This window comes from Apodemus sylvaticus, chromosome 7 (assembly GCF_947179515.1).
Source record: "Apodemus sylvaticus chromosome 7, mApoSyl1.1, whole genome shotgun sequence".
In the NCBI taxonomy this organism is placed as follows: Eukaryota; Metazoa; Chordata; class Mammalia; order Rodentia; family Muridae; genus Apodemus; species Apodemus sylvaticus.
Genome location: NC_067478.1, coordinates 33964775 through 33990595, shown reverse-complemented (window position 1 = coordinate 33990595; position 25821 = coordinate 33964775). Strand labels below are relative to the sequence as shown.

Sequence of the window (25821 nt, the reverse complement as noted above, 5' to 3'; positions counted from 1 at the left end):
GACTGGAACGCCCTGCTCTCTCTTCCCAATCAGCCTCACCTGCTTCCTCTTCTTGCTTCCTTTCTTCCCCGCCTCTTGTCCATCCTTCACTAGCACAGTGTGCCATTGTCTTGACCATTTCAACTTTGTTTATGTCCTCAGACAGATGTTGAACCCATCTGTGCTATCCGGCCGTCTCTCCTCCGCCCGGGCTCCCTGGAGCCCTTGTGGACTGTGCTTATCCGAAGCTGCCCCTGTGCATTCACCAACTGTCCGTCTGCCTCTGGGCGTTGCTCCATCCGCCTCCTTCACACGGCTTCCTCATCCACCGCAGCCACTACTGCTGCCTAACTGTCTCCGTGGCTCCCATTCTGTCTGACCCTCTCCTGACTGTCTTCCCTTTCAGGTCACCTGTATGCCTGTGTAAGTGCCTCCCCTAGAACCCTCTGCTGCCTGTGGCACAGGCCAGAGGGCTCAGGGGTTTCCTGGGAACCAAGGACTTTATGTAAGGCAGATCTGCCCTGTGAAGTTGGAGAGCAGACCATGTCCAGTGATGCTGGGGAGTCTGTTTCACCAGGAAAGGAACAAAAAAGCAGGAGATAATTAACTGACAAAAGTCTTCAGGCAGAAATGGTGACCCACCCAAAGAGTCTTGTAGTGGCTCTCCCACGTGGGTCCCCCATCCCATTCATAAATCCCTGGAATCTTATTCAGCAGGTTGTCACCGGGTTCTTGGTGTCTACTCTGGACACTCCTCCTCTTACTGGTCTTAGTGATTTCCATTGTAAATTTCAGGCACGATTCACAGTGCAGTGGAGAAGACATAGAGACCTATAGAGTTCATTATAAAGTTTAAGATACATGCCCAAGGGATGAGAATGAACAAGAAGGGGACCACTGTGGTGACCTACATACTTAGGTAGGCATTGTACTCAAAAAGATCTCGGGAACAGCTCCCTAAAAAAAGCATTTCCCTGTCCAAGTGACTGACGAATCCATTTGGATTAACTCCTAACAGTGGGACAGTGCTGTATCTTACGATCTAGTTCTCTATTGATGCCCTCCTGGGCAGTTCAGAATGTCCTACCTTAGGCCAGGAATGTAGCTTACTCGATAGAGTGTTTACTCAGTTCTCTGAGTGTGATCCCTGGCACCAATAAAATCAGGTTCCATGGTCAGGACAGCCAGGACTAGGAAGAGAGACCCAGTGGCAAGAACAACAGCAAAAGCATCAGATGTGATGTCACTCGCTTTTAGTCCCAGCACAGGGGAGATGGAGACAAGGTTCAAGGTCTGTACCTCACATTCCTCCACCGCAGCAAGAGTTTCAAGTGGCCAGAGGAACAGTTCCTCTGGCATCTCTTTGCTGAGCTGAGAAGAGGTTTGCTGTGGTGCAGTATCTCAGGAGTCCCCCAAAAGCTGCTGAAAGGAGGAGGTTAGCGGCTGCTCACTCCGTCATCAATCCCATTATTCCTTCCCCTGGACCCTCCCAAGGCACCAGAAAGTTGCCATGGTACATGGACATGAGCCCATGCTCAGAGCTACACATCAGAGGCCTGGTCCATCACACCAGAGTCTCGGATCTCTTGTAACTACAGACCCTGAGAATCACCCACCCTTTCCAGAAGACACTTCCAGGAAAATGGTCAGAGGCCCTCAAACCTAGGTGACAAGTCAGGTCTTGGGAACGCCACACTGAGTGACTGCTGGAACTTGGGCATGGATGGCACAGCCTTCCCAGAGGTGACTGAAAACAGAATAACAGTGGAAAAACTATGAACCAGGAGGGAGCTGGGAACAGCTGGGGAACACTACTGCGCATATGCCAGAGAAGTAAAGAAAGGCATTTCGGGTCATAGAGGGAGGAGATTGAAGTCAGACCCCTTCTCCTAGCCTCCATACTATCCTACCCTCCAGCCTGGCTGGGGGTCTATCAAGGCCTATGTGTGCCCTGTGATTCTTCCTAACTATAAATCCCTTTGCCTCTAGCCAGGCAAGATCTGCATGCGGACTACTCTGCTTTTAGCAAAAGTTCCTTTCCTTAAGTAACAAACTTTTATGGATGCTATTTCTTTCCAAGCTGTGATCCACCCTGTGTTCCTTACCTGGGGATGTATCTTAGCGACTTGGTATTCATTGAGGAAGGGACACCCAATTACACAGAGGAAGGCCTGGTCAACTTCTCCAAGATGAGGATGGTAAGTCTCCCTGGGCGAATGAGGGCATAACTCACTCCAGACTGAACCACCCAGCCCCTGCCCCAGCACAACCTGTGCCTGGCTCAAAGAGCCTCCAGTAAAAACCATGGCTAACACTGGTGTCCTCAGCCCTGTGTTTCCTCCTTTTCCCACTTCAGCCGAGCACCCCTCCTTACAGGGGAGGATGGGTGAGGTCAAGATACCCCACCTATGTCAAAAAAAGAGCTGGGTCTGACCTCAAAGCCCACCTCATCTTCACATCTCACCCTTTAATAACCACAGAAATGCTTGTCTTGCGTAACTACGGAAAAATCACTCTGCAACACTACCCAAGAAAGCAAGTATCAGATGTGATCCAAAAGATCCATGACACAAGGGTGAGGAGATCTAAGGAGACCTCTCTGAGCAGGCACGGGACTCCTAGCTGTCCAAGTCTCTCACTTGCCCCAACCAGAGAGCCTCTGTTTGCATCCATTAGATAAAATGGGATTACACGTTAATGAAAAGGGTGTCTTTCAAACACAAATGAGGAACTCTGTCGTGGTGATGGAAGGAAGCCCTTATGCCTTGCATCCTGGTGTGCACACATTATGCACCCACATCTCTGGCACCCACTCTGATTGGCAGCCTGACATTTGGTTGTAGTGGTGTTGGGAAATCTGCAGCCCTGACTAAGGGAGTTCTCTTTAAAACACACACACACACACACACACACACACACTAGCACAGCTATCCCACACACCCCAAAAACAGGTGGCTGGTGTAAAGAAAGCCAGCAGAGTTTTCCAGGAGTCAATGTGACTTCAGACATAGCCACCAGTGACCCTTTCCAGCCACAAGACAACACAAGAGAGCAGACTGTTCTAAAACTCCTCTGCCTTCCCACAGATCTCCCACATTATCCGAGAGATTCGCCAGTATCAGCAGACTCCCTACAAAATCGTGCCCCAGCCAAAGGTAAGATGTCTCTCCTTTCCTTCACAGTGGTGCTGTCTGCATAGGCTTTTGTCCTTTCCCAAAGCATCCTTCCTCATCCCTTCAAAGATCCTCACAGTCCAGCTTAAATATGCCATTTGCTTAAGAAAACCATCCCTAGTCCTGTTCCCTGGCCATTAAGAAAGCTGGTCCTTCCTTGTAATTCTTGCCTGATTTGACATCCCACAGGGTGGCTTAAAACAACATCTGCTCTCCCACAAGGCTAGGGGGTGGCTCCTTTGGTTGGTTGCTTAGTTGTGGTTTTGCTTGTTCTTCAGTTTACAGGGTGTGTGTGCAGGGTATATGTGCATGTATGTGTGTGTTCATATACACAGTGCCTATGGAAATAAGAGGATTATTTGTAGGAGTCACTTCTCTCCTTCCACCATAAAAATTCCAGGAATTGAATTTACATCACAAGGCTTGTCAGCAAGTGCCTTTACCAGCTGGGCCATGTTGATCAGCTTGGAAAATTGGTAAACTGGCCTTTGATTGACATTTTTCAAAGTCTCATGGAACCCATGCTGGCCTCAGATTCAAAATGTAGCCAAAGGCAACCTAGAATTTGTGATCCTCCTGCCTTCGTCTCCCAAGGGCTAGGAAAACAGGCAGGCACCACCAGGCTCCTTTTGTATGGTGCTGAAGCTAACATCTGGGACTTGACAAATGGTCAGGAAACCGAGCCATGTCCCCAGTCCAGAAACCCATTCCTTGTTTAAAGCTGCAGAGACGGCCATTCCTCTCACTAATCCTTTATGCAGATGGACATCTAGCTCACTTTAGTCCTTCCCTGCTACTAACCAAACCCAAAGAAATGTCTTGTTGGGGTTGGTGATGTTGGTAGAGTACTTGCGTAGCATGCATAAAGCCCTGCGTTGGATCCCTGTCGTAAATCCAGGCATGGTCGCCTGGACCTGCAATCCCAGCTCTTAAAAGGTGAAAGCAGAAGATAGAGAAATTCCAGGATATTCTTGGTTACATAGAAAATTTGAGGCTAGCCTGGACTACCTGAAACCCTGTCTCAAAAAAAAAAAAAGTGTTGGTACAATGGCACATGCCCTTATCTCAGCACTGCGGAAGCAGAGGCAGGTGGATCTCAGTGACTTCAAGGCAGACCAACCTGGTCTACATAGTGAGTTCCAGGACAGCCATAGCTACATAAAAGAGAGACCCTGTCTCAAAAAAACGCAACAAAAGTTAACCCTGTGCCATGTTCTGTTTTGTGATGTAGCAACGGTCTATGGAGAACTAACTGGGCTGTTAGTGTGTTGCTCTTCATTCATTCAATAGACACACATTTATAGAAGGAGTACTGTGCTTCCAGCACTATCTCAGGCCACGAATCACAGTACACAAAATAGATAAGCACTTGTCCTCATGAGTTTGCACTCCAGAGGGAAATAGATAAAAAAAGGAAAACCACAGTAGCCATCAGTGGAAGAATGCTTACTTAGCGTGATTGAGGCCCTGGGGTTCAATCCAACCTAGTAGAGCAAAAAGAAAAAAAAAATCAATCAAACACACACATACATACACACACACACGCAGAGGATATTACTCTAGGTTAAAGGGCACCAAAACCCACAAAGAGAGAACTGACTCCCAAAAGTTGTCATCTGATATCCACATGCACACCGCGGCATTTGAATGCCTCCCCACATACACACCACATATACACACATCATCATAATAATATACAAATACTCTGAAGACTATATGAAGGTTTAAAGGGGACTTGAAATTTTAATATGACTTGTATATCAAATAAATTTCATTGTCTGGCCATTACATGTCATGACTGTCGCGGAGATGCTTTGTAAGAAGATGGCACTTGTACCAGGGAGCACATGACTGAGGAAACATCTTGCTACTCAAGATGATTGCATTCAGAGATGCTGAGAGTCTAGGCCCTGAGTTCAGTCTCCATCACACACACACACACACACACACACACACACACACACACAAGCAGTCTATCCCAAAAATATGTGTGGTGTCTCTGCTACTTTTAATTTTTTTTTAAGACAATGCATGCCTGTGAAGCTCTGCGTAGCCTGGAGCTCAATGTGTAGTCCGGCGTGGCCTTGAATTTGTAGAGCTTGGTCTCACTCTCCCTCCCACCACATCTAGCAAGCTCCTGAGGGCTGGGATTAACTTCTGGCGTGCTAGGCAAGCACTCTTCCAGTTGAATTACATGCCCAGCCACACATCATTTAGCCTATAATAAAAAAGAATATGAAGGACTGAGGAGATAGGCTAGTGCAGTCGATCTCAACCTGGGCATTGCAACCTCTTTGGGGACAAACAACCCTTTCACAAGAGTCACCTAAGACCATCTGCCAACACAGATTTTAACAGTAGCAAAAACGACAGGTATAAAGTAGCAACAAAAATAATGTGTGCTGGGTCACCACAACATGAGGAACTGTATCAAAGGGTCCCAGCTTAAGGAAGGTTGAGAACCACTTACTGAGCAAGTAAAACGATTTGCTATATAAGCATGAGGACCTGAATTCAAATCCCCAAAGCCCCTAAGATCCAGTCACGGTTCCTGTTCACTGTGGGTTCTTAAGCACCTGTTCCTATGTCCAGATGAGAGTCTCTGACTCCTATGACTGGGAGTCAGAAGCCAGAAAGTCTCCAGACACTCAGGCTGTCTTAATTAGGCTTGTATTGCTGTGAAGACACACCATGACCACAGCAACTCTTATAAAGGAGAACACTGAAATGGAGCTGGCTTGTGGTTTGGATGTTTAGTCCACAGCAGGAAGCACAGCACAGTGGCACACAGGCAGACGTAGTACTGGAGAGGCAGCTGAGAGTTCTACATCTGAATCCGTAGGCAGCAGGAAGTGACAGTGATACATTGGCCAAGCTTGCACTTCTGAGACCTCAAGCCCACCCACTAGTGACACGCCTCCTCCCACAAAGCCATGCCTACTCCAAGGCCACACCTCCTAATAGTGCCATTCCCTATGGGCCTGTGGGAGCCATTTTTATTCAAACCACCACACGAGCCAACTAAGCTGTGCACAGCAAAGAAGAGACCCAAAGAGGACAAGGATGGACAAAAAAGGATGTCCTCTGACCTCTACATGTATATACCTACATTCATATTCTCTCTCTCTATCTATCTATTGTTGGGGTTTTGTGTAAGCTCCACCCCACACCTACCTGGCAATAGCCAGGTATGCCCCGCCCCAGAGATCTGGCCCACTATAAGAGGGGCTACTTGCTCCTCCTCTCCCTCTTTGCTCTCTGCTCTCCCACATACTCTCACCTCTCTGCCCCTGGGGCTCTTCCCCCCCCCCCCCATGTGGTCATGGCCGGCCTCCACTCTCTCTCTCTCTCTCTCTCTCTCTCTCTCTCTCTCTCTCTCTCCCACTAACTCCCATCCCCTATTCTGAATAAACTCTATTCTATACCATGTCTGTGTGTGCGTGGTCCCTCAGGGGCAGAGGTGCCCAGGCAAGGGCCCGCCTGGACACCTTCCCCCACGCCACCTAGCCACACTCACCTAACCCCTTATACCCCCACCTTTAAGCCTCATCATCCTGCTGAGTCCTTCATTGAATCCTTCATCTATCTGTCTCTATCTCTATCACACACACACACACACACACACACACACATACCATACACACAGAAAAAATAATAATATTAAGACATAACTATCCACTTAAATTTAGCCACATTTGGAGGAACTATGTTAGTGTCTCACACACTGTATCTGGAAAGCACTATAGTGGTGAACATGACACTCTTGAAAGTCTCGGAAGTTATCCTCAACATTTCAGTGCTCTCTTCTATCTCCTACCACCACTTTAACCTTCTCCCAAACTCTGATGTTCAAACCAAATAAACACCACTCTTCCTTCCAGCCGCCCAAGTGTCTCTGCAGGGATAGCTTTGCCACCAGTCTCCAGCTCACGGAAAACATCTCTGGGAAACTGCACTCTGTGCTCATATGGAAAGGCCTGGCCAGCCTGCTCTGGGAGCAGAGTACACTAATATATTCTAGAAGGATCCCCTTCCATGGAGCTCCTGGATAGGGCTAGGAGACTAGTTCATTTGGTGAGGTCATAAGTCACCCTGTCTTCACCTACAGGGCTGCGTGATGCCAGAAGAAAGGTCGTCTTCCTAGATATGCAGGGTGTGAGCTGTTGAGAAGACATAGAAATGATTTCATCTGTTACTGTCAGTCAGCATCCAGGTTCTTCTGATTTTCATGGTGACAGAGTCAGTTCCCCAAGACAAAAGCAACAGGCTTGATTTCCCCTGAAGCAGCTATAATTAGACTTTCAAGCACAGAATGTGGGTGCCATCTTTTTCCTTCTTGCTCTTGGTTTCTGTGGAGGGAGAATGGCATGATTGCTTCCAAATTGATAAATACATGAACCTCGGATCCAGGGGATGCCTGCCTGTAAGGTCTGAGCTCTGATCTCTCCTTGAATGTGCAGGAACTCAGCACAGACTTAGGAGTAAAGTGGACAGACCTGAGGAAAGACAGTTGAATTTCCCAGAGTGACCATTCTCAATTTTTCATGCTAACATTTTGCCTCAGTCTCAGCCATTGTAGCCCACACAGGCCTTTCCCCGAGACAGCCCTGATTGAGATGAGTCTCACAGTACTGTTTGATCCCACCGCTTGTGTAAACATAGCCTCGGGATGTTGGTAGGGAGGGAACTATGGTAGGGAGGGAACTGTTCGACTGAAACATTGAAAGAATTGTAAACACCTGTCAATCTGCCACTTAGATTCAACAATTGGCCTTTTCAGGCAGTTGTTTGCTTTGTTCAAGCCCAAAACATTTCCTCAAGTGATCAACTGAAAAAGAAGAAAGAAAAGAAAAGCAGTCAGGGCTCATTCTTACCATGTGTGGTTTATTACTTTTATTAAGAGAATATAGGAGTTGTGGACATAACTCAGCAGTTCCAACTGCAGCAAAAATACACACAACATAAATCTTAAAACATAATTTTTCTTTAAAAAAAAAAGATATGCTGGCTGTGGTGGTGCACCCATTTAATCCTAGCACTGGGAAGGCAAAGGTAGATAGAGATCTCTGTGAGTCCAAGGCCAGCCTAGTCTACAAAGTGAGTTCCAAGACAGCCAAGGCTGTTACACAGAGAAACCTTGTCTTGAAAAAGTATAAGGGGGAGAGGGAGGGGGAAAGGGAGGGGGGAGGAGAACAAGGGGAGGGAGAGGGGATGGAATGAAAAAGTTATATTAACACAGCCAAATATGGTGGTGCCAGCACTTGGGATGCTGAGACAAGGGATCCTGTGTTCGAAGCTAGAGTTAGCCTCGTCACATAACAAGACCCCTTCCGGAGGTAGAGGAAGCCAAAAACAGTATATCTCACACATGTGTGTCCTGAATCTGCCAAAGGTTTGGTTCCACTAGTTACGATGATGATGTACATCTGTAATCTCTACATTTGGCAGACTAGAACAGAGGGGTGGTCTCAAGCTCAAGGCTAACCTGGGCTACATAGTGAGTCCCGGGCTAGCCTTGGGCTATAGAATAAGACCCTGTCTCAAAAAAAAATGAAAAAAAGAAAGATAATTTTCACAAGACACCTGTTGTCCATAGCCCGGGATTTCCCACAATTCTATTGCTCCTTTCTCTCATTTCAGGTAACTCAGTACTTACTGGATGAATCTTTCGTGTTGGACGACGACAGTCTGTACACGGCCTCCCTCCTGATTGAACCAAAACTCCCCACATGAGGTGGCTGCACTCCACACCTGCGCTGTAACGTAACGGCGCCCCCAGCTGCTTTTGTGAACACCCGTGCACAATATCGAATGTCGTAGATGCCACTCCATGCCTCTGTACTTGTCCCCAGCGTGCGCAGCTTCCCTGAGAATATGTAATCTCTTCTCCCGCAAAACCGAAATACAATGTCTGAATTAAATATATAGATGTCTGCACTCTCAACCTCTGCCTCGCCTTCTGTGAAGCCTGTCCCTTCAAACAGCTCTACTCCCCGTAGCTCTCCCAGGCCCTCATTCAATCAGAGAAGGAGACAGAACCAGTGTGACACAAATCTCAAACTCCAGTCCTGCTTCATCCCTGCCAGCCCAGGTCCCTGTGTTGGCTCAGACTACCCAGGCATCCTCCCCACCATGTCCCATGTGGCCATTATAACTGGGTGGGGGAGAGGAGGGGGAAGCCATACTGCAGATCCAGTCCTTGGCACCTCTCCCTGCTGACGGGGATGCCGATTTCCAAAGCAGCTTCTTCAGCCAAAAACGCAGCTCTCAACATTCCCATTTGTCTCCCAATAAAGCTGGCTGGAAGGGAGTCCTCTCGCCTGAGAGCCACGCCCCTTGCACCAAATGCAGCCACTTCTAGCAGCATGCTGCTCTCAGCTCTAGGAAGAACACGATAGCATGAGGAGCAGACTCAGTAGAAGTGGGTGTGTCCCTAGAAGTTCTCGTGGAAAATGTAATCTAAACACCAAATTGTCATGACCCTGGCTGACCTCTGCCCAGGCTCCACTGGAGGTCAGAAACACAAAAAATATCACTTCTCCTCTTTCCACTGCCTGTTGAGATACCCTGAGTCTGTATACCTTGTGGTAATTAGTCCCATGATGTAGAATTAGGAAATCAATAACCGAACATTTTTATTGCACATACTTTAGTCTTGTCTAAATGCCCTCTGGCAGGAATATAACAAGGCAGTGCTTATTCTGTGAAGATTGCCGTAATTTTTTTGTTTACATTATATAGTAAAGAGAATACAGGGTCACTCAGAAGTGACAGGAGTGCTCCACTACAGCAGACAAACAATATTTGCTGTGAGCAATACCTAGTTATCTATTTCAAGCCCCATAATATTTCAACTTACAGATTGTTTGGGGAAAAAAACAATTTCCATTCTTGTAAAAATATATGTTTCCTGATTACCCCTTGCTAATAAGCCTATTCTATCTCAGAGTGAATGGTAAGTTTTCATAGGTTTAATTTGCTCCCACAAAAAATATTGGATGAGAGTTTTTCCTTACCTGGGCTAGCACCAGAGCTCTCAATCGACAGTGACATCAACCCTGCTTTGGTCTGATGAGGTTGACTGATCCCATTACCTATTGTCCCCAAAACAAACCACCCAGAAACCATTGAATGGCTTAAAAGTGTTTGCATTACTTTCTATTGGTTGACTGGGCTGCACTAGCAGCTCTTACTTGGGGACTGCCATTAGGCTATAGTCTTGAACAGGACTTCGAAGCAAGGGCTTGGGTCGTATGAAGGTCTCCTGGCCCAGATACCCAAAATGGCCATCTCACACAGCTGGAAGGTGACATTTGGCCAGGTGCTGCTCTGGGACTGTCAACAGAATCATTCAGAGTGGCGTCCTTCTGTGACTTGAGTGTCTTGCCCTATGTCGGCATCTGCAAGGCTTCTTACAAACCAGCCCCAGAAACCTCAGAATGACATAATCATTCTATATGTCATGTGCAAGGAGCGAGGACTTATGTTCTCAGTGGGAACAGGAAGGGAAGAAATGCATAGCTATCTTTCAGCGACTAGAGGAACAGACTACAACAGCCATGCTGCCAGTCACGGGTGGAGAAAGTACCCAAAGTGGGGTATCATAGTGGGGGGGGGGCGTAATGAAGTTCCACGAGTGATGGCATCAATGTTGAGAAAAGGTGATCCTGCCAGGCAGAGAGTCGGGGAAGGGGCGTGTCATGCAGAGGGAGTGGCATACAAAAAGTCCCAGAAGCACGAGAGAACTACAGTGTTTGAGAAATGCTGGCACAAATGTGCAAGCTGTTCAAGTTGCTGGGAAAGAAGTAGGAAATCAAGCCATAGGAAGCCTGGAAGAGGGCTGGCAAACGGCTCAGCAGGCGAAGGTTGCTGCCAAGCCTGAGGACCTGAGTTCAATCTCTGGGACTCAAATGGCAGAAGGAGAAAACGGACTTGTGTAAATTTGTCCTCCAACCCCATGCACACTGTGTCACATATGCGCGTGCGCACACACACACACAAACACACACACTCACAAAAATAAATGGAAATCCAGAGTAAAGGATTCCAAACGGGAAGAGCACTCAAGACTTGGGTAATGCCATGTCTACACATATGGCATATTCCAAAGCCTCCAGGAATAACAGGGGAAGGGGAGCAGATCGGCAGATGGGAAAGGCCTGAGCACTGCCCCCTGGAGGAGGTAGCTGGTCACTGCATGGGTCTTTCGCTGTGAGTCCTGGGTCCAGCATCCACCTCAAAAGTCTCCTCAGCGCAATCCATAACCACCACCTTCAGTCACAAGTGGAAAGCCTGAGAGGAGAGGCCTGCTTGCAGTGCTTCCTGAGCCCGCCTTCCCCTGGACATGAAGCCAGATGGCTCTCTAACTTCTCTTCAGTCCCTCCACTCCACTCCAGAATGTTCTCTCTTCCCACGTATGATGGGACTAAAGAAAGGGCAGAGTAGAGAAAGATCTCCAAAGGATAAAGCCTAGATTTAACCTTCAGCTTCACCGCTGTGGTCGTTAATCTTCATGGTCAACTTGCTTAGACTTAGGATCACCTGGAAGACTCGCTTCCAGCCATGTCAGGGAGAGAGCGTATTTCCAGAAAGGTCTAAAGTGAGGCCGGAACACCCATCCTAAATAAAGTTGGGTTTCCACAGGCCAATCCATGGCGAGACACAAAGGGTAATGGGAGGAAGGCAGGGAAGAACTGGAGATGTAACCAGCTGCCCATGCTCCTGCTCCCATGTCTTCCCCACCGTGATGGGCTATGTCCCCTGAGCCATGAGTCAAAAATCCATTCCTCCCTTGAATTGCTTTCTATCAGGGATTTAGTCACAGCACCAAAAGAAGCCACTAATACAAGCGCTTGCTGGCTAAATGGGTCCAGCAATGTCACTGAACCTCTCAGAGACTCAGTTTCCTTATCTGAAAAACTGAATATGAAAATATCATCTGCAGCTGGAGAGATGGCCCTGGTGGTTTAGAAAAGCAGCTGCTCTTTCAGAGGACCCAGGTTCTAATCCTAGTACCCACATGGTGGCTCACAATGGTCTACAACTCCAGTTCATGGGACTCAACACCCTTTTCTGGTCTCCACGGGCACCAGGGATGCACATGGTACACAAACAGTCATCCATGAAGTCAAAATAGCTACGTATGTTATATTTTAAAAAGGAAAATTACATTTCATCACAAAGTAGAATTAATCGAGCCAACACAAGCCAAGAATCACTCATTGAAAACCCAAACTCCAAAATGTTTCCACACCTAAAACTTCTTGATTCCCAATGAGGCACCAGGTACCACAAGTAGAAAATTATATAGTTGACTTCATGAGATGGAGCACTGTCAAAAACCAGCACATCAAAAATGGTGCACTGGGAGCTGGTAAGACAGATCAGCAGTTAAGAGAGCCTCCACAACATTTCCAGAATCTGAGTTTGGTTCCCTGCACCCACATGGTAGCTCACAACCATCTAAAGCTCCAGTTCCTGGGGGACCTGACAGTTGGTGCACAGACACAAATGCAAGAAAAACACCCATACACTTTAAATAAATTTTAAAATGGCATAGCAAATTGTCTTCAGGCTATGTGTATAAGATATACAAGAAATAATGTGCAAATTTCACTTTTAGACTTAGGTTCCCTGTCTCCAGATACCTCATCTGATATGTATGCAAAAGATATTTAAATAAAAGAATCTTAACCATAAAACACTTATGGTCAAAAGTACTTCAGATAAATACTCAACCTTAAAATACTTAACACAGTGGGGCTGCAGAGATAGCTCAGCAGTTAAGAGCACCGACTGCTCTTCCAGAGGTCCTGAGTTCAATTCCCATCAACAACATGGTGGCTCACAACCATCTGAATGGGATCTGATGGCCTCTTCTGGTGTGTCTGAAGACAGCTACAGTGTACCCATATACATAAAATAAATAGGGTGATTTTAAAAAAGAAAAAGAAAAAGAAATACTTAACACAGAACAAGAAGGTGTGGCTTTCATTTGTAAACCCACCAGGAAACAGAAACAGGAAGGTTGGGTAGTCAGGTCTGGGCCACATTGTAACCTTGATAAGATACGATACGATAAGATAAAAACAGAACAAAATAAAATAAGCAGGGCTAAGGAGAAGGCTCAGTAACAAGCTGGCCTTGAAAGCATGAGAATCTAGCTTAGTCTCCTAGAATCTATATAAAAATGCTAAGCATGGTAGCACGGGTCTACAATGCAGAGCTAGAGACAGGAAGAGCCCTGGCACTTAATGACTCTCTTAGTTGGTTGTTTACTGCTATGAAGAGACACCATGACCAAGGCAACTCTTTTAAGAACATTTAATCAGGCTCAGAGGTTCAGTCCATTATTATCAAGGAAGGAACATGGCAGCATCCAGGCAGGCAAGGTGCAGTAGGAGCTGAGAATGCTACATCTCCATCTGAAGGCTGCTAGCACAAGACTGACTTCCAGGCAGCTAGGATGAGGGTCTTAAAGCCCATGACCACAGTGACACACCTACTCCAACAGGCCACACCTGGGCCAAATAGTACCACTCCTTGGGCCAAGCATATTCAAACCATGACACTGACCATCTAGTCTAACCAAATTATTGCACTCCATGCAATGAGAGACCCTGCCTCAGAAGCCAATCATGGACAGGAACAGAGGAATGACATTGGAGGTTGACCTCTGACCTCCACATGTGTACATTTGCTGACCCACATATGAACATACACACACAGCTGACTGGTCATCTGGTCATCTCAAAGCTCCTTTTCCTACAAAAAAGGGAAGAGCAAGACAATAGAAAAAATGCTTAACATCAGGTAACTTCCTGTGTGAGGATTAAGACAAAAAAAATGCGAGGATGATCTGGCTGTGACATCTGTCACCTTATTGGTCACCAGCTGATCTCATTGGCTAAGCAGGTGTCCCCCTTCCTCCCTCATCGCACAATGTGCATTCCTCCTGAAGCTGCATGCTTCCTCAAATACTGAAGGACTCAGAATACAAGTGTCTGCTCTCCCTGTCTAGAACCTCTAAGCAAGCTCTCAGGACTGAAGGAACTTCATTCTACTGTGACCAATCTGTTTGAAGATTTGGCTATCATCTCTCCTTCCCACGGTTCTGTTTTGTGATTTTGGCTTTTGTGGGGCTTTTGTATATTTATTTCAGTTTTAGTTTACTTATTTGTTTGTTTGGAGACAGCCATTATGTAGCAATGGCTGGCCTAGAACTCACTGCATAGACCAAGCTGGCCTTAAACTCAATCATAGAGATCTGTCTGCCTCTGCCTCCCCAGTGCTAAGATGCTACCACATCCTCAGTCTTTGGTTTTAAAGGTCAAATAAAGAGCTGAGTTTAGGGTTGATCATGTGAAACTTGAATATGAATGACTAATTTGGTTTTTAGTCTGTTCTGTTGAGGCCCACTGTATACCAAGACTACAGCATCCTGTAATAGTATTTAACTCTTCTATAGAAAAGAAAGCAGGGTTTCCCCCATCAAACCCAAAGCGTATGGAGCTCACCTATACAGACATCTTGTTCCACAAATCTCCTGTCTCTGCTTTCCAAATGCTGGTATTGTAAGATGCCATCTTGTCATCCAGCATTTATGTGGTGCTGGGGATCCCAGTCTCCAGCTGTCAGCTTGTTTAGCAAGAGTCTTTCCACAGCCTATAAGTATCCTCTAATGTAACGTTTTTAAAAGTCAACTTCACACACAAATTAGCCATACCCAAGATGCTGAACTTGTAAGCAAGGCAAAATCAGGTATACTGGTATTTCTCGTTGTGGTGGTTTGAATGGATATGGCTTCCATAGATTCACAATGAGTGGCACTATTCAGAAATATGGCTTGTAGGAGTAGGTATTATGACCTTGTTGGAGGAAATGTGTTAGTAGGGGAGGGTAACCTTTGAGATTTCATCTCTCTCTCTCTCTCTCTCTCTCTCTCTCTCCCCACCTGCTGACTACTGATCCAGATAGAGAACTCTCAGCTACCTCTCCAGCACCATGTCTCTCTTCTTGTCATAATGATAAATGGACTAAACCTCAGATCTATAAGCCAGCCCCAATTAAATGGTTTCTTTTATTAGACTTGCTGTGGTCATGGTGTCTCTTCACAGCAATAAAAACCCTAAGTAAAGTACCCATTAACCTCAGGATCCTATACAGCTGACTACATGGGGCACCTTTTGTTGATAAAGCACAAAATGTCTCTCAAGAAAGCAAGCAGCTGAGGAGCTAGCCCAGAGATAGACAGCTGCTTAGCAAACTCAAGGCCCTCAACTAGGGAGAGGGAGGGGGAAGGAGGAGAGGAAGAGGGAGAGAGGGAGAGGGAGAGGGGGAGAAAGAGAGACAGGAGAGGGAGAGAGGGAGAGGGGGAGGGAGAGAGGGGAGAGGAGAGGGAGAGAGAGGGAGAGAGAGGAAGAGAGGGAGGGGGAGGAGAGAGGGAGAGGAAGAAGGGAGGGGAGGAGGGGGAAGAGGAAGAGGGAGAGGAAGAGAGGGAGAGGGACAGAGAGAGGGAGAGAGGGAAAGGGAGAGAGGGAAAGGGAGAGGGAGAGAGGGAGAGGGACAGAGAGAGGGAGAGGGAGAGAGGGAAAGGGAGAGAGGGAAAGGGAGAGGGAGAGAGGGAGAGGGACAGAGAGAGGGAGAGGGAGAGAGGGAGAAGGAGAGGGAGAGGGAGAGAGAGAGGGAGAGGGAGAGGAAGAGGGAGAGGGAGAGGGAGAGGGAGAGGGAGAGGGAGAGGGAGAGGGAGAGGGAGAGGGAGAGGGAGAGGGAGAGGGAGAGGGAGAGGGAGAGGGAGAGGGAGAGGGAGAGGGAATGGGAGAGAACAACACTTCTGCTCTGGATTGGAGATTAATTCCTGGGAAGACAGGTTTGGTTTTTGGTGTGTCTATATTTGACTGGCTTTTTTTAGGGCCCCATTCAACCCTGTGACAGCACACTGTAAAAGTTGATGCCTTCTTCCTAGTGCCCTTCTTAGTTACTTGTCTCATACAGAAACAAAACACCTGGCAATGACAGCTTAAAGATGATTCTGGTGCCCAGTGCCCAGGGATAAAGTGTTCATCGTGGCAGGGGAACTTATGTGTTCAGCTCAATTTCTTCCTTTTATTTAGTTCAGGGTGTCTTTTTCCACTTAGATTGACTTAACCTAGATCCACAGACATGCTCAGGCATTTGGTTCCATGAGGATACTTAACCCCATCAAGATGACAGTCAAGATTAACCACCAGGCAGCCAAGGGTACCTAGTGCTACTTGCAATTTAAATCAGCCATGAACTATCTCGCCTACCTGCCCACCACACAGCCTGGCTCCCCCAGCAAGACCTGGGGCAGATCCAGGTGAGTCTTGGGCCCATGGTCTCAGGGGTTGGGGGGCTGGGGAGGCGGGGGGGAGAATTACTAAGCTGATGAGACAAGTCTGGTGCTCTCAAATGTCCTAGAACAAGTGCCTAGTTGTTCAGAATGCCAAGGACATACTTTACAGCCACGTTGCCCTCCTACCTGCTCCAGAATGGGGTTCAACAGTCCCTGGATGTTGCTGTCATTGGCATATGACAATTCCTCCCTGATATCATGGAGTTCTGTGAGGCTATGACCAACGAGAACAAGACAGTGGTGGCGGATGCACTGAAAGATACCTTCCAGAGAGAGGCTTTCTGTAGTACCTTGAAGCTGGTGTCCCTGGCCAAGAGCTGTGTGAAAATGACCAGTGCATGTTTAAAGTGCTTCCTGGAATTTGTCTACATCAAATGGCTGGGCCTAAGGGAAAAGGTGGCAGTGGTTGGGGTAAAACCAAAAGCCACTCCTCGCAGCACCTCTGCTACTTTTCAAAGTCTTCTGTCCAGCCCACTGTGCTGGGAAAGCCACGGGAGGTCTCTGGTGCTAGGAAGCTCTCAGCCTTCCACAGGTCCTGCAGTACAGCTATGCTAACCTGCGCAGGACAGAGGCAGCCAGCTTCTTTCCATATGTTGTCCCCAGAAAAGACTCTTCAGAGAATAGTCCCCGGAGGAGGAGTTGGGGCCTTTGAACCTAATGCTGCCCAGGGACAGGCTCATCTGTCTATCACATCATTTTTGATTCCTCTTTTAGTTGCTAAGATGACACGCCCCGGGCTGCAGTCAGCCTATGCCTGGTGATTAAGATGATTTCCCCTTGGAGGCGAGACCAGAGCCACATGCTGTTGGGACGTGAGTGCTGTTGGCTTCTTCCTGTCATGCATGGTTTTTACTGCTGAGTTTCGGTTCTCCCTGGGAAGTTTCTGTTCTCTCTGGGGAAGTCCTTGAGCCTTGTTCTTCAGCACAGCTCTGTCTCTTTCCACTGAGGATGGTCTGGACACTTTTCCCAAGCATCCTTTGTGTTGACAGCCCCGCCTACATTTCACCAATAACCTTTAAAACCAGCCTTTCGTGTGACCAGCACTGGCCTTATTGGGGCTCAAAGGCCTTGGGCTGGGCTCTTAATGAGAAAGGGGAGCTAGTGTTTTGGGGGGGGGTTGTTTGGTTGCTTTTGAGGTTTTCTTGTTGTTGTTGTTTGTTCACTGTTGTGTATGAAATTAATAATTGGGGTTAAGGTTTGATACTTACAAAAACAAAAAACAAAACAAACAAACGGGCTGGAAAAATGGGAAGTGGTTAAGAGTGTCGACTACTCTTCCAAAGGTCCTGAGTTCAAATCCCAGCAACCACATGATGGCTTACAACCATCCATAATGAGATCTGATGTCCTCTTTTGGGGTGTCTGAAGACAGCTAGAGTGTACTTACATATAATAAATAAATAAATAAACAAACAAACAAACAGAAGGTTAACCATCACAGTATCCTTTAGTGTAAGTTTCATGTCCCGGCAAAAGGTGCCACTGACATCTGGCTGCCCCTCCCCAAGCTGCTCACTCTCATCCTCCTGAATGGTCACAGTGTCTTTCCCAGCAGTAGTCCTGATGAGGAGTATAAAGGAAACACCCGCTAGGTGGTGGTGGCACACGCCTTTAATGCCAGCACTTGGGAGGTTAAGGCAGGCAGATTTCTGAGTTCGAGGCCAGCCTGGTCTACAGAGTGAGTTCCAGGACAGCCAGGGCTACACAGAGGAAACCCTGTCTCGAAAAACAAAAACAAACAAACAACAAAAAAGAGGAACCACCCAGACTCACCCACCTGCCCATGGACTGAGTTCCTGTGTGTGCGTACCTAGGTAACAAGCATCTACCCACATCCTGACTCCTGCACTGATGACTCCATTGAGGAGAAGCCTGTACGTGAGGTAACTCCCACAACTCCAGCTCCAGCCGCCACCACCCCGTCTGTAGGCTCTAGACCCTCAGAGCCAACTGTCAAGCCATTGTCCCGGGTCAGGTTCCCTGCACCCACCTCCGATGCCTCCTGCCACGCTGACTTGTCACTTCTGTCATCTTCTCCGCCATTCCTGTCCCCTCTGCTAACACTCCCGTCCACAGCGCCTCCTCTCTAACTTCCCACTTCCAGCGGGCCATGAGGTCCAAGGCTATGTCGCCTATTAATTATTATCTCTCCATCCAAGAAGCATTGTCTCTACTGTCACCCTGAGCCAGCTGACCTCTGACACTTCGGCCTCTACGAGCCCTCTGTACTCCTACAACTTACTGAAAACCCTTAAAATCTTTTGCGTACATGGATATCTGGCAATATAATTGTGCTGATGATTTTTTTATTCAAAACTTTGGGAAGATTTATTTATTGATACATTTTAGAATAACAGTAAGCTGACATTGTATGTAGCTCAACAGAGAAAGCCAGCCTGGCCTGCCTGAAGCCCTAGGTTCAATTCCCAGTATTGCTAAAGAAAGACATAAATAAATAGTGGATGTGATGACACTTTGAAGGCTGAGCCAGGAAAATAAGGATTTCAAGCTCACCCTTGGCTACATAAAGAGTTTGAGGCCATCCTGACCGAGTGAGAAACTGTTCCTATGTGTACTATTATTAGAGAGCTATTTGTGCAAGCAACAGTATTAGCAGCGACAGGTCAGCATGTAGAACTAAACAAAATGTGTGTGAATGAAAGAATAACACAGTCAGACCATGCACTGGCACACAGTCAGACTCCAAAACGAAAGAATAACACAGTCGGACCATGCACTGGCACACAGTCAGACTCCAAAAGGAATAAGGTGTTGATATGCACTGCAATTTGGATGCTAAATGAAAGAAGCCAGACACAGAGAGGTCAAACGTATGATTCTTCTTATATGAAATATCCAGAGATGGAAGGAAGTTCAATGGCTGTCAGGGAAGTCTAGAAGTCGGAGAGAGTTCTTTTGGACTGATGAAATGTTTTGAAACCAGAGAGAAGATAATGATCATGTAATACTATTCACACACTAAACACCTCAAGTGTACACTTTAAACTGCTGGGGTGGTTTTGTTGTTCTTTCCTTGTTTGGGTTTCTTCTTGGCTCTCGGTGAGTAGCCCTGGCTGGCTTGAGACTCCCTGTGTAGACCAGCCTGGCCTCAAACCTTCAGAGTTTGAAAGTGCTGCCTCCACCAGTACCGGGATCACAGACGTGCACCACCAGGCCCGGCCTAAAATGATTAATTTGCTTACGATGTGTGAATTTAACCTTAATGTCAAACCAAAATCCTGGGCAGAGAAGCACACCTGAAGTCCCAGGTACCAGGGCTGAGACAGAAGGACCACTTGAGCCCAGGAATTCAGGGCCGAGTGTACTATGTCCACAAAGCAGTGGTGCCAAGGCAGAGACGATGGCTCTGGCCTCTCAGGCGCAGAAACTTACCAGTTTGCCTAAGGAGGGGAGCCTTTGCCCAGTTGGGAAGCTGTGAAGGTCCGAATTCCTGTGCTGGACCCACGTCTGTGAAGAAGTCTGCACTCCAGCCCTTGGGGATGGAGGGAGCTATAGCTCAGTGAAGAGCCCTTACTAGAAAGGGTAAGGACCAGGGTTCCATGGCCGGCACAACACCAAATAAAAGCAGGCCCGTAATAGAAACCTAGGGCCCCTGGTAGAGAGGACTCTCTGGCTGTCCCAGGTAAGTCAGGCCCCTAATGGGCATGTGCTGAGGTGTGCAGAGAACAGGGACAGATGCTTTGAATGGAGCCATGGTAGGTGGCGGGGCCAACCTGAGATGTAAGTGGCTGGCTCAGGGAATACCATGGAATGATGGTGAAACGCTGCTGGCCAACCTGATTCCATGAAGGCGCAGTCAGGCCTTTCCTCAGATCTTATCACAGCATCTGTAACGTCGGATGTTTACCAAGCAATTAGCCCCCATACTCAGACCAAGTGACTCATGACCCAGAAACAGCCCAGGCCGCCTCTGAGTACCAGAAGGGGGAAGTCAGAGAACTCTGCCCATCCAGGGAGAGTGCTCACCCATCTCCAGGACAGTCTGAAAACTGTTCTTTAATTTGCACTAAGGGTCTGGGCCCACAACCCGCCTTCAACCCCACCCCAACCACTTCACCAATGAGGGCAACGTACAGGGTTGCTGCGGGCCTCCAGAACCACCAGCCCACAGTATAGTTAGTGTAGGCAAAGGCTCTCAGATTGCTAGACCGTTCACAATCAGGCTCCTCAGGAAACTCTACAAGTCAGACAAAAATTAAGCAAGACCGTTGGCGTGAAGTACTGGCAATTAGCTTAGGAATTCAGGAAGAGGGAATTTCCGATACGGGTAAGAAGGGTGTGGCGGTAGAGAAGTACAGTGAAGAGTTAAAGGTGGCGCTGTGCCCAGAACAGGCAGCCGAACTGTGGAACAATGTATGCAGTAGTGATCAGTATAATCTGAGTAGAGACGTGTCACAGAAGATCTAAAATTTCCAACAAAAGTGAGTGGGCAGCGAGAATTTATGAGTGATGGGAGAATTATTACAGGGAGTCCATCAGAGACGCCCACTCAGACATGGTGTATAACCAATCAATGTCTTTATTCTAGCTGTCTGGGACCTCACCCTGGTATTTGGGGACCCAGGTGTGGTCCCGGGTATACAGCACACAGCACATGAGGTTCGTAAGGACAGAGGCCTCATGGAGGCTTCTGGTTCGGCAGCTGCAGAGGGGCCTTCAGAGAGGACGCAGTTTGAAGCAAACACTTTATCTGAGGCTAAGTGATTCGGCAGCTGGGGAGGGGTTCTGAACAAACGGGCAGCTAAGATAAATAGTTAGCCGAGGAGGTTCTGCACAAAAGTGGTTTTAACAAAGGCTAAGATAAATTAGCCAGGACATCCCGACCTTTGGCTCCTAGAATAGATTTGGGTAGTTTTCCATGGAATTCTCCATCAAAGAGATCAGATTCTAGTTAAATTTGGAAACAGGCCTCATCAAGAATACAAGAGGGAAGAACCTTTGCGCTGTCTTGCCCCATCACAGAGTCAAAGGAGGCCCTGAGGAGGAAACTGGAGGCAGATGTGTTCTGAAGTTCTGACCTTCCTCCGATGCAGATGGGAGACCAGCTGAGACTAGACAGGTTCCTACACAATGGAGCAGAAGGGATTTAGGAAAGTCGATAGGTTGGGGTATCGTGATGACGTCAGGATTAGAAAACGAGAAGTGAGGCACACCAGTTGCAAAATTTATGGGCATTCCCACTCAGTAGTTAAAACCCACCATATTTTAACGCAGTGGCTTGTTTAAGACACAGACTCACATACCCCAAATTGGCCTTAAATGTCTGATACCACTCCTGCGCCTCCCAAGTGCTTGGATTGCAGGTGCGCATCACCACACCTGGTTTATGCAACACATGGTGAGTTGAGAACTGTTGAAACAATGTCTCATGTTGCCCAGGCTGACCCAAACTTGCCATGTAACTGAGGTTGGCCTTGATCTCTCCATCTTCCTGCCTCTGTCTCCTAAGTGCTGGGACTACTGCATACACCACCATACCTGGTTCCTTAATGCAAACATTTTCATCAATTTTGTTTTTAAGACAGTCTTGCTATGTAGACTGGCTTTTCTCAGGGTAATCCTTGACCTCCCAAGTTCCAGGATTACAGAGATGTACCATCATACCCAGCTAAAAAAAAATAAATGAAATTTAATCCCAGATACTCCATACTTAACAATGCTTCCCATTCTTAGTTTCCATAGGTTTCCTTGTCTTATTTTGCATATGACTGTTTCGCTAGCTTCTGTATATGAGCACATCAAGTGTGTACTTGCTGAACCTGCTGGAACTGGTGTTAGAAATGGCTGTGAGGCACCATGTGGGGCCTGGGTCCTCTACAAGAACGACAAGGGCTCTCAACTATTGAACCATCTCTTCAGAACCCATTTTAAAGCAAACACTGTCTGAGGATGCTTTTACACAGTGTGACCTTACCTCTTGGCTGTGATGGAAGGCCAGCCTCTGGGCCTCTCCACAGGCTAGGCTACAGTGTACAGCTTTTGGTGCTGAGTTAAGAGATGCTATTATCCTTATTCCCTGCCTGCCCAGGGGACAAACGCTGCCTTGTGTAATCAGAAAACATTCTTCCGAGGGCTCTTCTCTGACCCACAGTGATGGGAAGCGATGAGAGGAGCTAAGCAGGAAGCCAACTGATCTAAAGTGAAGCCAACGAAAGGCCCAAGTTACTCTACAATCCAATCTAAGTTATCCTGGGACCTGAACCTCCTTCCTGCCGGTTAGATGAAAATTACAGAAGACCTCACACCTCTGTGGTCTACGACCCTGCACTAGACCCCGCCAGCCAAGACCTGGAGTCAAAATACAATCACTCACAGTAAGGCTCAAGAAGCTGGAAGTCAGTAGCCTAGATGATGGGAGAAATAGGCAATAGAGAAGGAATGGCCCCTTTCCCAACAGGCCAGTTTCATTTGCTGTGATACCAAAGTTCCCTCTATCTTCAATTAATCCTTACATACAGAAAAGTAAGGTTTTGGGCATGGTAGTGAAGACCTGTAATTCAAGCTAAGGCAAGAGGACAATTTCAATATCTAGGCCAGCCTGGGACTTCATAGGGAGTGGCATATCAAAACAAAACAACCAAGTCTTCCAGTGCTAATTAGTAACTTGCCTATTGTTTTCCCTCCCCGCCCCTACTTACCTTACAAGAAAAAGAACTGACAAGCTAATCCTCTCTTATCTAGTCTTTTTTGTGTGTGCTACCACTGTCCATACTGTGTGGGTGGTGGTGGGAGTGTTCTTGTGCTTGTTTTCCAAATGTTCTGTATCTTTGTTTAGCCGATCAGAACCCTCATTCTATTTAAAGGCAGAAAGTTTGCCAGACTGCAAAACTGACAACAAAACCAGCCCCATGATAAGTACATATTAAATTCCAGTAGCTGTGATGCTGAGGCAGGAGGATCACTAGTTTAAGACAACCTCGGGCTACATGGCAAGACACTACCAAGAAAGGAAGGAAGGAAGAAATGAAGGAAGGAAGGAAGGAAGGAAGGAAGGAAGGAAGGAAGGAAGGAAGGAAGGAAGGAAGAAATGAAGGAAGGAAGGAAGGAAGGAAGGAAGGAAGGAGGGAGGGAGGGAGAGAGGGAGGAAGGGAGGGAGGGAGGGAGGAAGGAAAGGAAGGAAGGAAAGGAAAAAAGGAAGAAAGAAAGAAAGAAAGAAAGAAAGAAAGAAAGAAAGAAAGAAAGAAAGAAAGAAAGAAAGAAAGAAAGAAAGGAAGGAAGGAAGGAAGGAAGGAAGGAAGGAAGGAAGGAAGAAGAAAGGGGGAGAGAGGGAGACAGAGAGAGAACAGAAAGGCTATTCATGTGTTTACATTGTAATATTAGAAATAGTGATCTTTATCTTTAATCCTAGCACTCAGGAGGCAAAGGCAGGCAGATCTCTGTGAGATCAAGGGCATCCTCATATACATAGCAAGTTCCAGGCTACATAATGAGACCCTGTCTCAAAAATAGCTGATAAAATAAAGAAACACACTGCAGTTTGTCCTTTGCCACATACATCTGTATTCATTAGTACCCTCATCACAAACTTGGGTCGGTCGTCTCTGTATTCATTCAACCCTCCTTTAATCTACGCACCCCTTTTCCCTTCCGCCCACCCACACATTTCCCCATCTATCCATCCAGTCATGTGTTTGCTCCGTCATAAAGCTGGTTTGCACCCCTACTTTCTGGTCATCCATACGTGCACTCCTACAGTCGGCATCCAGCCATGTACTCCACGTGTTTCTTACCAAGACTAGCATATGGAAAGAACTCCAGCACTCAGCATTAAGCCTCTTTAGCTTCTCTAGGTCTTTGTGGTTTTGAGCTCGTGTCTGTTTAGAAGACGTTGCTGAGGATGTCCAGCCTGCTTTGTTTTCAGGATCTAGAGAAGTCAAGCTGCAACTTGGCCAGAAGCTTCCTCCTTGTTAGATAGTCCTTACAGCTGGAGGGTGCTATGGACCATGTGGAGGAAGCTGACATCAGTTGTCTGATTCAGCTGTGGGCTCTGCGTGCCACATCACCAACTGGCCAGGCAAGATATGCTCAGTAGTGCAGTCAAGGCAAGTCTGTTATGAAGGTAACCAACCATTGAATTTTTTAAAATTAAAATACTATTACATCATTTCCCCTTCCCTTTCCTCCCTCCAACCCTTCCCACACACTCCTCCTTGATCTCTCTCAAATTCATAGCTCTATTTTTTAATTGCTGTATATATAATATTTATATATTCCTAAATATAAAAATAAAATCTGCTCAGTTTATATAATGTTACTTGTATGTGTATGATTTCAAGGCCCACCACTTGGTAGTAGATAACCAATTGTGAAGGTTCTTCCACGGTGTCATGGTTTGAATATGTCTGGCCCAAGAAGTGGCACTAATTGGAGGTGTGGTCTTGTTGGAATAGCTGTGTCACTGTGGGCATGGGCTTTAAGACCCTCCTCCTAGCTGCCTGGAAGTCAGTCTTCCACTAGCAGCCTTCAGATAAAGATGTAGAACTTTTAGTTCTGCCGGGACCATGTCTATCTGGATGCTGCCATGTTCCTGCCTTGATGATAATGGACTGAACCTCTGAACCTATAAGCCAGTCCCAATTAAATGAGTTGCCTTGGTCATGGTGTCTGTTCACAGCAGTGAAACCTTAACTAAGACACATGGAGAAGACTATTTCTGTCACTTTCAGCATTCCTTAGATTCCTGTAGTTTTTGTTTAGAATTGAGGTCTCATCACATTTCCTATTCCATGTTAGTTAGCATGTCTGTTGTTGTCCCTGCTCAGGTCTTGTTTAGGCAGCCATGTTGAGGAGACTGCCTGGGTATACTTCTGTTGGTATCAGGAACCAGCTTGGTAGATTGCCTCTGAACCCAGTGATATCACCCATAGGTGGCAGGGACCAGTGCATCTGTTCCCTCACTTAGTATAAACTTTTCTAGTTCCATCTACAAATTTGCCCACAAATTTCATAATTTCCTTGTTCTCTGTAGCTGAAGAGTATTCCATAGTTCATATGTGTCAGATTTTCACCATCCATTGTCAGTTGAAGGCCATCTAGGTTGTTACCAAGCCCACTCAGTCAGTCAACAGGGTCTCAAGGGAGGGAGTGGGGGTGAAAGAAAAGACAATTAGACAACATGATAGCATGACTCCAGCAAGCACTGAAGCAAGTTCCCTTTTTCCCAAGCTGATTTTATACCATTCTAAGTACATGCAAAGAATAGGATCTGTTCTTGGTCAAGAACAAACAAGACATAAACAAAAGTCCCAGGATCGCTGTATCCAGGGACTTATC

The 25821-nt window shown here is 46.9% G+C and overlaps 1 protein-coding gene across 3 annotated transcripts in view; it reads left to right on the top strand.

Moving 5' to 3' along the window:
• The window catches only part of Rasgrf1 (Ras protein specific guanine nucleotide releasing factor 1), a 104746-nt gene extending 95817 nt beyond the window's left edge, over positions 1-8929 (top strand). For all 3 annotated transcript variants that reach the window (XM_052189294.1, XM_052189293.1, XM_052189295.1), the window contains 3 exons: positions 2060-2177; positions 3066-3134; positions 8793-8929. In XM_052189294.1, the coding sequence (XP_052045254.1) occupies positions 2060-2177; positions 3066-3134; positions 8793-8885 (280 nt within the window). In that variant the 3' untranslated portion in view covers positions 8886-8929. The remainder of the gene's footprint in view (positions 1-2059; positions 2178-3065; positions 3135-8792) is intronic.
• Positions 8930-25821: the final 16892 nt, after the last annotated feature.